Source organism: Eretmochelys imbricata, chromosome 10, assembly GCF_965152235.1.
Source record: "Eretmochelys imbricata isolate rEreImb1 chromosome 10, rEreImb1.hap1, whole genome shotgun sequence".
In the NCBI taxonomy this organism is placed as follows: Eukaryota; Metazoa; Chordata; order Testudines; family Cheloniidae; genus Eretmochelys; species Eretmochelys imbricata.
The window spans coordinates 61,280,911-61,298,366 of record NC_135581.1 but is presented as its reverse complement, the minus strand read 5'-3'; the positions used below and the strand labels follow the sequence as shown (position 1 = coordinate 61,298,366).

General features: G+C 42.4%; 1 protein-coding gene across 1 annotated transcript in view; it reads right to left on the bottom strand.

Moving 5' to 3' along the window:
* Positions 1–15,039, bottom strand: part of WDR72 (WD repeat domain 72) — a 185,379-nt gene extending 170,340 nt beyond the window's left edge. The window contains exon 1 of the mRNA XM_077828602.1: positions 14,935–15,039. Within this exon, the coding sequence (XP_077684728.1) occupies positions 14,935–15,039 (105 nt within the window). The remainder of the gene's footprint in view (positions 1–14,934) is intronic.
* Positions 15,040–17,456: the final 2,417 nt, after the last annotated feature.

The window sequence follows — 17,456 nt, the reverse complement described above, 5'->3', positions numbered from 1 at the left end:
TTAAAATAGTTTATGTTGCACCTAAATTGGAAAATGGGGCAGTGAAAACAGCAGCTACTCAGAACATGTACTTAACACACTACCACAGTGTACAGTAGAATAATCTTCACCTCCTTGAGGTGGTCATGTTATTTTATAAATTATATCATTTTAAACTTACTGAAAAAAAGAAAATGCAAAATTACAGTGTGTGTGAGACACAGTATAAATTCTGACCACCTCATCCCCAGACAATGAAGGCTTCACAGAAATTGTTATCCTCTTAGCTAAACATTTACATAGCCATCAAACATATTTTTGTAAGCTAATAAAAGAGACTCTTGCTGATTTTAATGAGAGTTCTCAGGGATTCTGTATTTAACTTTGTAAAGTTATTTGAATAAGAAATAAATTATTTATGTGGTTATGGAACCACAAACATAAATTATTTTCTATCCAGTCATTTACTATCTCCATCATTGTTGCATTTGAATGCTTTTTAACATCTACAGCAACAGCATGATTTAGCTACAGAAAATGAAATATCCTTTTGTAGTAAAGTAGTGTAAGTTTTCACAAGGGTATCAACTGTTGGTAATTCTTAAATGAGTAGTGTCATGGAAGCTTTCTTGTATGGGATTCCATACAAGTTATTTATGTGCTGAAACAGCTTGCTGAAAAACCTTAATCAGGCTTTGCAAAATTCATTCAACAGTGTCAATAGGAAATCTTCTCTGATGAGCCAGGCCCATCACTTCACAGAATATCAGGATTGGAAGGGACCTCGGGAGGTCATCTAGTCCAACCCCTTGCTCAAAGCAGGACCAATACCCAATTTTTGCCCCAAATCCCTAAATGGCCCCCTCAAGGATTGAACTCACAACCCCTGTTTTAAGCAGGCCAATGCTCAAACCATTGAGCTATCCCTCCTCCTGCAGAATGAAAACTTTTATTCTTTAAGAAGGCCCACTCACATTGACTACAAGTGTATCACGATTTCATACTAATTTTATACCCATTGTAAAGATTACATTAGGAACAGTTAACATTCAGAAAGTTAACAGTGCTGTCTGCTGAGTCTGCAGACAGGCAGCTCCACTGAAGCTGCTGCTTATTATATCTGTTGTGTGGGCAGACCCTTGCACCCATGCAAAGCCCCATTGACTTCAGTGGGACTATGCATGGACAAAAGGGTCTGCCAATATGGAGATGACTGCAGGATCAGGACCACTGTTTGTAAAGTGCTGTGGAAAGACAAAGACTATTGAAGTGCTAAGTATTAGTGTTATTACCCAAGCCATGTCAGCCCATGGACTGAAGCAGAGTCATGTTTAATTTATGTTAACTTTGGTAGAATTTCATTTTTATGAGGAATCCTGGGATTCTAAAATGCATTAACCTGCAAAACATGTCTGCAATTAAGTTGTTTTAAAGTGAAAAGAAAAAGTCTTAGAATCCAACTAGAAGTCAAGAAGAAGTGGAGAATCTGAGAAAAAAAAACTCCATGAAGTCTCATGAACAAATTGACAAGCAGTGCACAGCCAACTATGTTTTAAGGTAGTCAGAGTTTGTCTCCCTTAGGTGACCTTGAACTCATTTAGCATAAAAACCTGCTGATCAAATAGGTGATGTTTTGGGTTCTGCTACACAGTACCCAGTAATGTTGAAACAACAAACAAAATTGGAATCAGTTACAGAAAGGAAACAAAAAAGCATTTTCCATACCTATTCTATGGCTTCTAATTAGTGGTATAATCACCTCAACTTAGTAACGTAATTAACTGTATCTTACTGAAGCTTTGCAACCCCAAAATTCCCCTTATATTTTCACTTTGCTATTCATCCATCTTTGTGTATCTTCTCCAATATTAAATAGATGACTTCCCTGCACTGTTCTTTGTTATATGGCATACTACTGTTTAGTGTAAACATTTCCTAGTGAGTTATTACACATACTTTGGAACCTGCTTATAAGCAGCTCAGATACAAAGAAACTCTGTTTAGAGTGAAGTAGAAAGAAAGTTCAAAATTGATTCAATGCATTGAATGTGCAGATTGTGCTACTGGTTACAGTGAGCACCTGCTTATAGCGAAGGTGTTGTCTTAAGGGGAAAAAAACTTCACTAGAAAGGCCTACTAGTGTAATTGAATATTCATAGATGTTTTAGATATTTAGGTCAGAAGGAACCATTATGATAATCTAGTCTGACCTCCTGCACAGCGCAGGCCACAGAATCTCACCCACCACTCCAAATATGGTCATATTAACTAGCAAACTTGTCGCACAGAAGTAATACACTACAATGAATATCTGTGCTATTAAAGTTCCTAAATATCACATCTTTGGCATACTGACATGTCAAAACTTGACAAAATGGTTATAAATGCTCTGTTGCTATCACTAACACTGGTTAAAAAAGTATCCTGACAGCAATGATGAATCAATGCAATAACACCACAAGAGTTCACGCTGATCAGAGTAAATCTCATAGAACAAACTCTCAATAAAAGCAACACAGAACCAGACCAGTTTAAAGGGAAATGGGAATCAACAATCAGCTATTTCAAATTGAATAGCATAGGACTACAATAGGAAAAATAATAAAATAGTTGTACTGTACAATAGTTTCAAACCTGCGTGCACAAAGTTCATTTACCTAAACATAAAAGCCCCCATTTGGATTGGAGAAGAGGTTTTTCAAAGGAGTCTAGTGGATTTAGACACCTATCCTCCACTAAAATTAATGGCAGATATGAATCTAAATCCCCTACGTTGCTTTGAGAATCCCAATCTAGATGTCTAACTTCAGGCACCCAATCTGAATATTACAAAATGATATAAATGATGGTATTTACCTTACATTCACATGGGTCCAAATCCTGAGGTCCTTACTCAGTTTTTACTGTCTTTACTTAGACAAAACTCCCACTGACTGCCATAAGGTTTTGCTCAAGTAAGGACTGAGTAAAAAAAGTGAGTAATGCAATCAAGATCTGCACTTTAGAAAATCTGATTTATATAGCAGATTAAAAGATTTAAAATCATGCTGCAAACCATAATGATCAGAGATATCAAGAGCAATGCTCTTCTTATCCACACATAGGTGAAAAAATCCTACCAAACAAACAAAATAATAGCACAAAAAATCTACCTACCAGAAACTCAGGCTGCTTTCCTATCCTCACCACAATGCTTTGGGAAGCAAAAGTCTGTGATATCCCCCTAATAATGAGATATTTAGTAGTTATTATTATTCTCATTATTAGTGTCTAACTGCGTAGAGGACCCAGTTGGGGATCTAGGCGCTGTATAAATACATTAAAAAGACAGCCCCTGACCAAAGCACTTCCAGCCTCAGTAAAATGTTCTCCCATTGAGAACTATGCAACCCCCTATAAAATAGTCACAGATTTGCTTACAAGATGCCTTACAAGTTCTGAGCGTCACAGAAAGTGACTAAAACAAACAACGAACTTTAGTCAGACGATGGTCGTGATGGCCCCTTCTGGCCTTAAATATCCCACAGCCACAAATAATCCACACCACTAACCCCCCAATCTCTACCCCTGTCGGTCTGGCACAGTGTGCAGGGCTGGCAGGACACTGAGCCCCCCATGCCCCAGAGCGCCCCGGCCCACGAGCGATGCAGGCTCGTGCTGGTGGAGGCAGAAGCTAACGGGGCCCCAAAGGGGCTTGACAACGTAGGAGAGGGGGAACCTCACTGGAGGGGGTGGGGGGTTGCCTGTCCCCGGAGGGGACAACGCGCGCAAGCGGAGCGGCTCCCAGCTCGGATGCTGAGGGGCAGCGCAGGGGCAGAGCGAGCCTTACCTGCGGCGGCTCCCCGGGCACAGGCCGCGGGAGGAGGGGACGGGGTGCGGAAGAAGAAAGCGCCGCCAGGTTTGATGCCGGCTCTGGAGCGCCTGCACCCTGGCCTGACCCCGCCTTGGCTGCGGACCGGCCGCCGCCGGCCTCCTGCGCTAGAGGTGGCCCCAGTGCGGCAGGAACTCGCCGTCCCTGCTCCCGACCGGCGGGAGAGGCCGAGCCCAGGCAAGGCCCGGGACTTGGGCAGGAAACCCGCCCCGGCAGGAGACTGGGGCAAAGTGGGGAACGGGGCTGCACTGGGTGATGCAGTCGGGCCCCCTCCCACACACACCGCGCCGCAGGAGCGGAGAGCGGGCTCCCCGCGGCAGGGCGGGCAGCCAGCGGGGTGTACCCAGGGCAGGCCTGCCAGGTGAGGGCTTCCCGCCTCTCCCAGTCACACTGCCCCCCTGGCTGCAGCTTCTGCAAGAGACATGTCGACAATCCGGCCTGTTTCTCACATGGTAATGGGGCCTTGTATGCGGTGTAGGGGTAGCCCTGTCGGTCCCAGGATATTGGAGAGACAAGGTGGGTAGTGTTGCCAATTCTGGTTGGACTTATTCCTGGAGGTTTCATCCCCTGACAGAACATTTAATTGAATATTAACCTTTAATTCCTGGAGACTCCAGGACAATCGTGTTAGCAATGGGCTCGTCTTCACCAGCAGCACTTTAAGGTGGCTTGTGTGGCCAGGGTGCAGGCCTGGAGAGAAGAGCTCTCCCAGCGCTATAAAAAAAACCCACCGCCACCAGGGGAATAGTTGAAACTTGCTGTGATGGGGGGAGGGAGGGTTTCACACCCCTGAGCGAGAAAGTTGCAGCACTGTAAAGTGCCAGTGTAGACAAGCCCTGAGGTAACTTTGGTTGGTGAGAGAGACAAGCTTTCACAGCCACAGAGCTCTTCAGGTCCCGGGAAGGTACTCCCAGTGCCACAGCTAACTGGGAGTTGGAACAGAGTTTAGCATAACCAGTTAGCACACAGTCTAAGGGCTAGTCTACCCTGGCAGCGATTTAACATGCCTTGTGTGGTTGCGGGGCAGCACTGGGAGAGAGCTCTCTCAGTGCTCGAAAAAAGGCACCTCCACCAGGGGCACGGCTCCCAGCGCTGGTGCACTGCCTACACAGGTGCTTTACAGCACTGAAACTTGCTGCACTCGGGGGGGGGGGGGGGGTGTTTTTCCACACCACTGAGCAAGAAAGTTGCAGCGCTGTAAAACGCCAGTGTAGAGAAGCCCTTACGGACCATTCAAGGTTGAGTGGCCCACTAACACCTCTGCAGTTGTTGGACAAAAAGAGGGTGTGATAAATGGGGGGTGGGGGGAAGGTAGCTCCCTTTTATAGACATCCAGCCAGCCAGTTCGCTATAAAATTCCTCTTAGTAGGTTTCAGAGTAACAGCCGTGTTAGTCTGTATTCGCAAAAAGAAAGGAACTACTTGTGGCACCTTAGAGACTAACCGATTTATTTGAGCATAAGCAGCTTATGCTCAAATAAATTGGTTAGTCTCTAAGGTGCCACAAGTACTCCTTTTCTCTTAGTAGGTGTCTACTTGCTTTACCTGTAAAGGGTTAAAAAGTCAATAGGTAAAAGGAAGGGAGTGGACACCTGACCAAAAGAGCCAATGGGAAACTTTTTAAAATTTTTTTATAACTTTTTAAAATTGGGAAAAAATTTCTCCTTTGTCTGTCTGTGTTGTTCTCCCAGAGAGAAGGGACAGAGCAGCTATGCTGTAAGAGGGGCCAGGTATGAAAAATCATCAGATCATACGTAGAAGCTACTCATTTGAAACCCCAGATATGTAAGTAGCTCAGAAAGTGTCTAGGAAGACGTGTTTAGGTTTATCTCTTATTTCTTTATGGCTTGTGGATTCCTCTGTGCTAACCTCAGGTGCTTTTGTTGTGCTTGTAACCTTTACTCTGGCTTGTAACCTTTACTCAAGAAAGCTATTCTTGATTCTTAATTTTTGTATTTTTTTTTTTTAAATCTAGCAATAGCCTAAGTTTCCAGATGTATTTTCTTTCTTTTTGTTTTTAATAAAATTTACCTTTTTTAGGAACAGGATTGAATTTGTGTCCTAAGAGATTTGTACACATGTTGTTTAATCAGCTGGTAGCAACAGCTGATTTCCTTTGTTTTCTTTCTCATCTCTTCCCTGGGGGTGGGGAGTGGGGTGGGGGGGGATGAAAGTGCTTGAGGGTACCCCACAGGAAGGAATTCCCAAGTGCACTTTCCTGGGTTCTCAAAGGGGTTTTTGCACTTTGGATGGGTAGATGCTACTACCACACAAGTCAGAAAAGCTGCAACCTTGGGAGTTTAATACAAGCCAGGAGTGGCCAGTATTAATTTTTAGAATCCTTCTGCACTCGAAGTGCCAGAGTGGGGAATCCGCCTTGACAGGGGGTCAGTGGGTTACAGAGCATTGTAATAAGCCATACGGCCATCACTGTCTGACCTATTGGTCTTTCTCCTCAAAGGAAACCTGTACAACACTTTCAAAAGACGAGCCTGGGAGCTTAAATTTATAACTTTGCTAGACACTAAAAATCATGGACTGAACAGAGACACTGGATTTATGGCTTATTACAATAATCTTTTTGTTCTAGGACTGCAGAGGTGCTAATGGGCCAATTCATTGAATGGTCCCTTGGAAAGTGTGCTAACTACGTGTGCTAAACAGTCTGTTCCACTTTGTATTTATCTGTGAGGCTCAGAGTACCCCCCTCCCCCAGATGCGAAGAAGAGCTCTGTAGAACCTCCAAAGCTTGTCTTTCTCACCAACAGAAGTTAGTCCAATAAAAATTTTTACCTCACCCACCTTTGGGCAGCTGGAGTGAGGCTTGTGTAAGTGAATGTAAAGTTCTGCAGCATAGAATTAGCACTTTTCCCAATGGGCAGGCTTAGGTGCAGAGAAGTTAAGGCCAACGTTTCCAAACATGGATGTCTTAGGGCTTGTCTACACTGGCACTTTACAGCGCTGCAACTTTCTCACTCCGGGGTATGAAAAAACGCACCCCGGAGCAATGCAAGTTTCTGAGCTGTAAAGTGCCGGTGCAGATAGTGCATCAGCACAGCCACCTTCAAGATGCCGCGGCAGCGCTTTAACGTTGCTAGTGAAGACGCGCCCTAAACTTCAGCTCCTAAATAATGTAGCTTGATTTTCACAGGTGTAGGTGTCGGACACCCTTTGAAATCAGTGGGGGCTGTAGAATTTCAACACCTTTGAAAATCAAGCTGCATATTTGATTGCTTAAATATGGATTTAGGTGTTTAACTGAGGCACTCAGCATTCAAAACTTTTGGCTTAGGTGGATAGCCCAGGATCATACAGCAAAGGCAGAGCATGGGAATAGAAACCAAGTCCTGATTCACTATCACCTGTTCTAATAACCAGTGTGCATCTTCCTCCCATCAGATTTCCCTCATATGAATTGTCATAGTGTGAGAACACCCTGTGACTAATCAGTTGGGGATGTACATTATGGGCCTAAATTTCAGAACGGACCAATATGGAACTTGGACAGTGTGCACATAAACTCATTTTGACTGCACAAATGCTCATTTGCAGGTTCAGTATAGGTAGTAAATTCTGAAACTCTGGACCTACAAATATTTATCTGAGAGTTGGTTGAATACTACTAACCAAATAATGCATTATAATATATATATATAAAAGAGGTAGTTTTGAAAAAATATTTGGCTTTTATTTACAAACCATCCTGAATTTCCTGGCAGAGTTCTAGGTTTCAATGACGTTAGAGAGCAAGCTAGGTTACAAAGACAAAAAAGGGTTCTGAAATATCATTTGGGGTTGATATCTCATTCCATTCTGATGGGATGCCATCACATTACACATTATGATTTTATTGTTTGGCTGTAAAGTTATTGTGGTTACTCCAAATTTACACTGAATTGAATTTGAATGGAATGTAATCATAGTCTGAATGGAACAGATGTAATTATATAGTCTCAGATAATGTATATTTTGGAGGTGAATTATTTAATGTAATGAAATGAAATCCATAATGCATCTGAAACTTTGAAATATACATTTCTTTCTATCTACATTTAATTTTTGTTTTTGCAGTTCTGTTATTTAAAATCTCTCAACAGGGTTATTTTAAATTGTAATAAAGCAAAACCTCTTTCACTTCAGAGATAAGATCTTTTATGCCAAGTTTCAGTTTCAGAGAGATCTTATGTGTGCATGTTATAAACCCCATAAAATATAAGTTTAATGGAAATGATGACAGATACTTGATTATAGCTGTGCCAGTGAACAAGCCTATAATATAATATTTTAGGTGAAAACTAACATTGAGATATAGCTTTTTCTGCACAGGCTATCAAGGTCAAATATACTTATTTGGATTTTGGTAGTATCCACACTGAAAGCAAAATGAGATAATCGAAGTCAACTTATTTAAAAAATGATAGAATTCTCTCTCTCAGAAAAGGTAAACACTGTAGTAATTTGAAGTTGGTGCTAACAGAAACTTCAACTATACGTTTTATAAATAATAGACACTTATTGTGAAAGTGAAACAACTGTATGAGGCCATGTAACATAATGGTTAAACCCAATGTAACTTTTGCTTTTGGGAACTTCTTGTGAATTCCTCCTGTAATCCCAAATAAATGAGTTTGACAGCCTCACCTTAATCATCGATAGATGGAAGTTTCCAAAAGAAGAGCTGTCACATACATTTTAACACAATATGACACAAAGAGAAGGTCACTGCTCAGAACTTAATTGGATCTCACTGAGAGGGTCAAAAACTCTGTAGTCTCTATTTTGTCTTTCAGCACCATATTTTCTTATCTCGGGAAAACTAGTCATTTCATAAAAGTAACTACTATTCATATTAATACTGTAACCTAATATCCAGTAGAAACTTTATCTGTCCCACAAAATATATATTCACTATTTCCAATTTCCTTTATACTAAAAGATTGATATTAAAATAAAATGTTCTTGTGCTATACAGTTTGTAAATGTAACAAGGCATTCTATTTAAATATATTGATGAGGAACAATAGTATATTTTTGGAAGTTTTAATATAATATGCAACATGATAGTATAATATGATCAATGGATTTTTTTTAGTATAGATCCTAGGCAAAAACAAAACCTCCAATACCTATTATTGTCCCATTCTGAAGTTTTCATTTTCATCCTTCCTGTAGTAATGCCAAATAACTGTTGTTGAGCTAAAATTTCTAAGTGATTAAAATAGTGTTTATACAATAGTTGTTCAATGCAGATGGGTCAACACACAAAGTTGCACCAGTTTAACTAAAAGTATGATGTTGCAACAATTTAGCTAACCTGGTGGAACTCTGTGTGTGGACACTTTTACATACATTTAAATCTGGCTTGCATCTGTTAAGCTTACCCCAAACTGTTAGAGGTCAGATTTCATCCAATGTAAGGGTGGCCATACCACAGATTGTGCCAATTCAACTAAATGGTTAAGTTAAATTGCTGCAACTTCTTTATGTCATAAGTGCTCATGTAAAGCCTGACCCAACCCCCATTGAAGTAAATGACACTCTTTCCACTGAGTTCAATAAGAAGTGCCATTTTACCAGATCCAAGCATTTAAAAATCATGAAATTGGCTTAAAAGTCATGAGATTTTAAAAATAATACATTATAGTTCCTTTTTACTTCTTTTTCTGGCTTTCACACCTTTAGGGTTCACATTTGCAAGCTCATGTCCACAGCCTTTGGGCTAAAAACTTACCTTTTTTCAAAATGAAAGTTGAGATTCTGGTATATTCACAGGACTAGTCTAGAGTTTTAAGAAAAACACCAAATGTCATGAGACTTATGTTAAAGCTATGAGAGTTGGCCACATAATGGGTCCATTCATTTTTGCATAATACTTCTCAAAGGGCTTCTCTGCTGGCCAGGGTCACCAAAGTGCATCGTGCTTTGGCCTTTCCCGTTTTGCTCTTAAATGCCCCTTCCTGCCAACCCTCTTTTCCACCAGCCTTGCTGCAGCCCACTATTCTCTACAAAGAGAATCTACAGCTACTGCGAGAAAGCAGCTGCCAATTCCATTTGCACCACCGAAGTGGTGCAAAGAGTAATTAGGTCGAACTGAGGATCTAGTCTTCTGAGTTTAGGAACAGTCTTAGGAATCCTTATGACCTTCACTAATTATGTTCCAAATTAAATATTTTACTATACCCACACAAGTATGTATACAAACAAAAATGTTATTGTCTGGGTGAATCTGGCAAGGGACACACAAGCTTATAAAGAGTTTATTTTTATTGTTGTATTTCTTTTTCCTGTTTGAGTAGCTCTGGTTGTCAACAGTAGTCTATGTACTTTTCATAAAGATAGATCAGACTGATTGGGTAAATACAGACTAAGAGAGGAGATTCAAGCAAGTAGGTTGTATCTTAGAACCACTAAAAATATGTCATGTACAAATACTGTTTATGCAGAATTTGTGATGTATACAGAATATGCTTGAATATAATTTTTTTGTCGAATCAGAGCTGAAATGAATTAGATTGTAAGTGAAAGTATCACATATTACACCAGCTAGTGATACTGGGAAAAATGCACAGAGAACACAATCGTAAGTAAGGCTGATCATGTCCTGCAAGGGCACTCCACAAGTCCAAGGATAATACAGCGAAAGTGGATGTGCATTGGGCAGGCTGGGGTGCTGTGGGTGGGATGGGACATAGGGGCCTTTTCTCTGTGAGGGGGTACAGTCATGACCTCAACTGCTAGTGGTATTTTTTGTGCATTTTTTCATAATGTATTGTCCATTGTTATGTAGTTTAATATATACAACTGGGAATAAGGAGGCCTATATTCTAATTCCAGCTCTATCATTGATTTACTTTGACTGTGACATCTCTCAGAGCACCCAGGGCTGAGAGTCACCTTGTTGCCACCTGCCTCCAGCCCAAGGGAGTCTTGCCGATGTTAGCTGGGTGTTGGCTCCCTAACACAAACAGCCTGTCAGCCACTCAAGCACTCTCCTCTGGTCTATACCAGTCTTGCTTTTACCTAGCATGTTGACAATAGATGCACCCCAGCCCCCAAGTCCCTTCATAGTCTCCCCATGTGGTATCCAGCCCCTGATCACCGGACACCCACAGAATTCCCAGATCCTGTATTCCCAAAGGAAAATGTACCCCAGTTTGACAGTTTTACCTTAGACCATTGCTCCTGTATTACCTACAGCACTTGAGTTCAATTATAGCAAAACAAAAGGAAAATTTAAGAAAGAGTAGAGATTCAGATAAAAACAAGTATGAGTGATAGAAACAAATGGTTACATGTAAAACAAAATAATAAATAGTGAAGTACGGCCTACACTTATTAATAGTTACCTTTCCTAGCTAATAAAATAGAGATTCTCAGCCCAAAGTTCAGTTTTTGCAGGACATGTTAGCCCCAAGGAGCTAGGACCATGTCTTTCATGAACCAACCCCACTCATCAAGGTACTTCCTAAAGTGAAGGGATTCAGAGTGTCTTTCTCCATTGACTCAGTCTTTTGTTATTCACAGATAGGGCACTCCCCTCAATGTCCTTTCATTCCTTTTCACTTCCAAGTAGTTTTGATGTTTATAGTTTGTCTTTGATGGTTTTCAATTTACTTTTCTGGGTTGGTGCAAGGATAGACAATTGAGCAATACATTACATAATCAGCTAGCCATGGAGGGGTGAAATTCCCTCCTGCCTGAATGGGCCTTCACTAAGGCCCCCGTCTACACTGGTAAGTCTGTGCGTAGTAAAGCAGCTTTGAGCACTGTTACTCCCAAGATGTACACACTGCCAAGCCACTTTAGTTAGCAGAAACTGCACAGATGCAGCGCTCTAAAAAGACTATCTCGATGAGAGGCGTAGAGCTTTCTGCACCATGGCTACAGCACTGCGGTGCCAGTATAGACACCGTGGTGATTACAGCGCTGCAACTGGCCTCCGGGAGGTGTCCCACAATGCCTGTTCTCACCTCTCTGGCCATCGGTTTGAACTCTACTGCCCTGCCCTCAGGTGACCAACCGTCAGCCCCACCCCGTACATTCCATTGCAAATTTGAAAGTCCCCTTCCTGTTTGCGCAGTGATGCGTGCAGTGGTCTCAGCGCATCTTTCCAAGTGGCCATGCCTGCTCCATGCACCAGGCGATCCCCCGCTGGAAGCAATGCCAAGCTGCTGGACCTCATCGGCACTTGGGGAGAGGAGGCGGTGCAGTCACAGCTGTGCTCCAGCCGTCGGAATTATGATACCTATGGACAGATTTCTAGATGCATGATAGAAAAGGGCCATCACCGGGACACATTGCAGTGCAGGGTCAAAGTGAAGGAGCTGCAGAATGCCTACCACAAGGCGCGGGAGGCAAACCGCGGCTCCGGTGCTGCGCCCACGAGCTGCCAGTTTTACAAAGAGCTGGACACAATATTCAGTGGTGACCCCACCTCCACTGCAAAGTCCCCTGTGGATACTTGGTTGGCTTTGTTGCCAGTTGAGAGCAGACCGAGCCAGGAGGAGGCAATTTTGAATGAAGAGGAGGAGGGGGAATCAGAGGCAGAGGATGACTCGGAGGCCAGAGATGCATGCAGTCAGGAGCTCTTTTCTACCCCGGAGGAGCCTAGCCAGTCGGATCTTGGGGTGCAGCGCAAACAGGATAGGAGGCTCCGGGTAAGTGGATCTGATTTGGGGAATTGCTGAAGTGAGTTGTTGGGGGCAAGAGGGTTGCAGAAAGCAGGCTTGTCTCCCACCTCATGCCTAGTTTGAGCAGCGGAACAGGCTGTTGATACGCTCCCTCACTTCACTGTGCTGTCGGGGCCGGGGACCATAGCTGCACACAGGCTAGCCACATAGGGGCCAGGGTGGAAGCCGCAGGCTTGGAGAAGCCCCTCCTCTCGATTCCCTGCTCACCCTCAGCAGTGAGATATCTTCCATAATGATCACCTTCTGTGGAAAGTTTGGGGACAGGAATGATGATCAGGGCCCCCCTACAATGCTGGCTCTCCCCAAGTGCCCAAGAGCCACACGCCTAGTGTACAGCAGTGTCCAGGAACAGTGATTTACCCTGCCCCTGTGGCTACTCACCATTTTTGTGGTCTTGTGGCTTATGTGTGCTTGCCTGGGGTCAGCCAGTTAGTGACAGGTGTGTGAGTACTGGCTGTGTTTTAAAGCACTGAAACAGTGTTGTCTGTGTTGCAAACAATACTGCTTCTGTAAAATGTTGCATTAAACTTCACAGAGATGACCTTGGGAGCACAGCCTCCCTCTTTATAGGCGGCAGAACGGTTGCAAAGCATTAGAAAGTATCCAAGAAGAACTTTATGATGCACTTTACTGCTTAATATGGAGATATACCTATCTCATAGAGTTGGAAGGGACCTTGAAAGGTCATCAAGTCCAGTCCACTGCCTTCACAGTAGGACTAAGTACCGTCCCTTATTTTTGCCCCAGATCCTAAATGGTCCCCTCAAGGATGGAATTCACAACCCTGGGTTTAGCAGGCCAATGCTCAAACCACTGAGCTATCCCTCTCCACACTGAGAAAAAGGAATTGAAGGAGTGGTGGGACAGCAAGAAGAGGAACTGAAAGGAGAATGCGGCACACCAGAAAGAAGCCACGGAGCGGCTCTTAACAGTTATGGAGCGCCAAGCTGACATGCTCCAGGTGGTACTAGCTCTTCAAACCGAGCAGCTCCATGCCCACCCTTCCCTGCAGCTGCTGTCACAAAACTCTTTCCCATGCGCCCTCTTCCCCTCACACATCGCCGACACACTCTTATCAACCAACTGGCTCCACTCTCTATCTGCAGCATTCTGCTCCTCCCTCCTCACAGTCCAGCAGTGTGGACTCCCAATACCCACTGCACTCAACAACCATCCATCTGCAGTTTGGCCCTGCTGAAGTACAGCACCCTCCGCAACATACTCCAAAGGAGAAGGTCGGTGTGATCCCTGGATATACACAAATCTGTAGCTATCCCGGGACCCCCTCCTCCTCTTGAGACGTTCCATTCCCCCATGCCCCTCCCTGCTGATGAATTTTTTCATTTGACTCTCTCCTCTGATGAAAGACAACGTGTGAACACACAACAGTGATTTTCCTTCGGCGCCCTCTGAGCAGCACTGTAACTGCTGGCGCTGTAACTTGGCCAGTGTAGACGTGCCCTCAGATATGTGACTTTCACTTCAAGACCACGAGACCATAATTTTAAATATAGTTACATTATTCCTTAACTATTACCCATACACATATCTCTCAATGGTTATGAGTATCAATAGGTTGCAAGCTTTCAGTAGAGACCTCACATGCTACCCTTTATGGATAAGTACCATGAAAGTGGTATATTAGGTGTAGTGACTTTGTTAGGTCTGAGACAGGAATTGCTTGTAAAGAACAGTGAGCTTTTTGCCAGTTGGCACCACAATAACAATGATCATGTGCAAGACATTTGGGGCTAGATTCACAAAGGGGACTTAGGGCACATCTTCACTGGCGATGCTGCCACGGCAGCGCTTTAACATAAAACTCTCCCAGCACTATAAAAAACCCACTTCCACGAGGGGCGTAGCTACCAGAGCTAATGCACTGTCTATATTAGCACTTTACAGCGCTGAAACTTGCAGCGCTGGGGGTGTTTTTCCCACACCCCAGAGTGAGAAAGTTTCAGCGCTGTAAAGTGCCAGTGTAGACAAGCCCTTAGGCATTGCAACTGCGAGTGTTGCAAACTAGGTGCCCTGCGGGAGTTCCCAATTTTGACTTAGTTGTCCAGGCTCCCCATACAATGCATAGGGAGAGTTACGTACCTAGATAGGGATTCTCAGAAGCGAGCAAGGTGAACAGCCAGGAGTGGCAAAAGCACCCTAAAAGTGGGGAGGGGGGGTCACAGGCACCCAAATCATAGCCCTGCCCCACAAAACCCCTTTTCCCCCCCGAGCCCCAACCCTCCCACCTCCATTCCCTCCGAGGCCCCATTCTCGCACTGCCCCTTCTCCTTGAGCCCCTGCGCTTTCCCTTCCCTGCAAGTCTCTGCCCTGCCTCTTTCCCCAAGATCCCACTCCCATCCCGCCTCTTCCCCACTCCTCTCCACCCATCACTCACCTTTATGGCTGGTAAAAAGTGATGGGGCCCATAGCCCCCGACTCCTCCTATTCCGGCACCCTTGTTAGCAGGTGACCACCTGCACCAGCCAAAAATGAGATGCATTAGGGCCCTGATCCTCAAAGGAACATAGACACCTTTGCTCAGGTCAAGTTGGAAATCTAAATAACTTTGGGGATCTGGGCCCTAATGCCGAAGGATCTGGGCCATAGGCACCTCCCTCCACGTGAGCCCTCTCCTTGAGTTAAGCACCTAACCCAGGTCAGCTGTAGATATTGGAGCCTAAATATTGGATTAAGGGGCTTGAGGAAGCAGTTAGGAGCTAGATTCACAAAGAAATTTAGGCTCCTAATCTCTCTTTAGCTAAATTTAGTTATTTATAAACTGGGGTTAATAATACATAGCTTTGAAAAATATTTCAAGATCTTCAGATTAAAGGTTCTATGTAAGTGGAAAGCATTATGGACCTGACCCAAAGCCCGCAGAAGTCAATTGAAAGACATCTCTCAACTGACTTAATTGAACCTACATTTCAGCTCCTATACTGTGTTCCCATCATATTCAGCATCATTATTGTAATCAGTTAATTCATTTCCTATGCTATCTTCCCTTTAAGTTAGGGAGTCCCCCTTCACCAAAATAGGCAGGAGACAAAGCAACTCTTTAGTAGAGTAAAATATTTGTCTGGCTTCCATTAGCAATCAGGACATGTTCTCAGGATGAAGAACAGCAATTAGTGGTTAACAATGTTGTTGACAGATGTCAGCAAACTGTAACAAAACAGCATTAGTGTAGATTACATCAGGGCAGAGTTGTCAAGGACTGAGGATTTATTATATGTCTAATGTGATGAAATATTGAAGAAATATGTCACATTTCATGTCAATAAAGCTATTGTTTTGCAAAGATAAACTACAGGTATATACACCATTGGATACACTTCTGAATATTTAAGGATGCTGTTGATTAAATCACTGCTTTTATGAGAATGAATGCAATTTCACAAATTGGGGTAGGATACATGGATGAAAAATATCTTTTTTTCTCATTGCATTCTGGAATTAAAGGAAGAAAATGCCTACTAATACAGAATCCCATTGCTTTTCCTCCCTTTCTTCTAATGGATTTACTAGTTGCAAGCTATCATGATTTTTGGAGAGGATAATAACACAATAGCCTCTGAGTCCAAGCACATAGAGTAATTCCAGAATAACAACAAATACAATAATGATGTTACTGTATCTACTCTAATTGTAAAGATTCATGAGAAGTAAATACAGTACATACTGGAAGACACTAGAGGGAGCAACAGGAAAATGGTTGAAGGGAATAAGATGGCTTTAATTGTTGCATTTTTGTGAGTTTAGCTGAATAAAGAATCTAGTTAAATCCTATTAACTATTTGTTTAGCTCAGCTAAAGTATGGAAGCTGTTAGTTATACCTGAATTATATTTAGACCTGATTTTGTCCATGGTAATACTCCACACCCTTTTTTAAAGCATTCTTAACTTGCCCTAACAGTTCACTTTGCAGTTAAATCTGGCTAAATAAGATTTCAGCCCCAGGGACATACTTTCTTTTTAGAGAAGTCATTTTCTCTGGCTGTAGCCTTACATCAAGAATGCATAGATCCGGAAATGAGTAGAGCTGGGTAAAAAATTGATGAAATTTAGAATTTAAAAATGCTTAGGCAGCAGAAAAAAACTCAATGAAGTTTTCATGTCATTTTCCCATTTTGAAATTGCAATGAAATTTTGATTTTAAAAAAATCTAAATTTTAGTGGAGAAGGGGAATGAAAAACAGAAGAAAACCATTTTTAAAAATATTAGAAATCAGTTGTTTCAGACTCCTTTGTATGTATATATGTATGTATTTATTTTGTTTATAATTCAAAATAGCTTAGCTTTTAAGAGCATATTTTCAGTCAGGCAGAAGCCTTTGGTTTTTTTGGCCCCCACAAATGAAATGTTGATCCTATTGTGAGTAGGGTACATTTCAGTAAGATGTCTCAGAAGTGAAAATTAGAGATGGCCAACTTTGTCAAATCAGTCCTAATTTGGTAATTGCATATAGTGACACAAAGCAGTTTGTAGTAGGTTACTAATTCAAAATATAATCGTATATACAGCTCTTCAGACACTAGTTGTCCACAGTTTGAATCCAGAGCTCATCTAGGCCTCCTTCAGTCATTAACCATCTTGTTTTTGTAGGATATTGTGGTAGGCACAGATTGTGGTAATGAACACTGATTTCGTACAGCTGCACTTAGGAAAACAGGATCGGTGAATTAATTACACACTGTCATTCTTAAGTTTGAATGATCTTGTTTTTGTCAGTTTGTGACATAGCTGTAATGTTACTTACATGGTTTATTTAATATTGTGTGAATATACATTATCATCCAGATAAATAATGTGGATTTACTGGCTATACTTAGTACTTTGATTCTATGATGCTAATGTAGCATGATATACTGCCCACTTAATGTTTGTATCTTATATGAAATTTGTTCCAGCTATG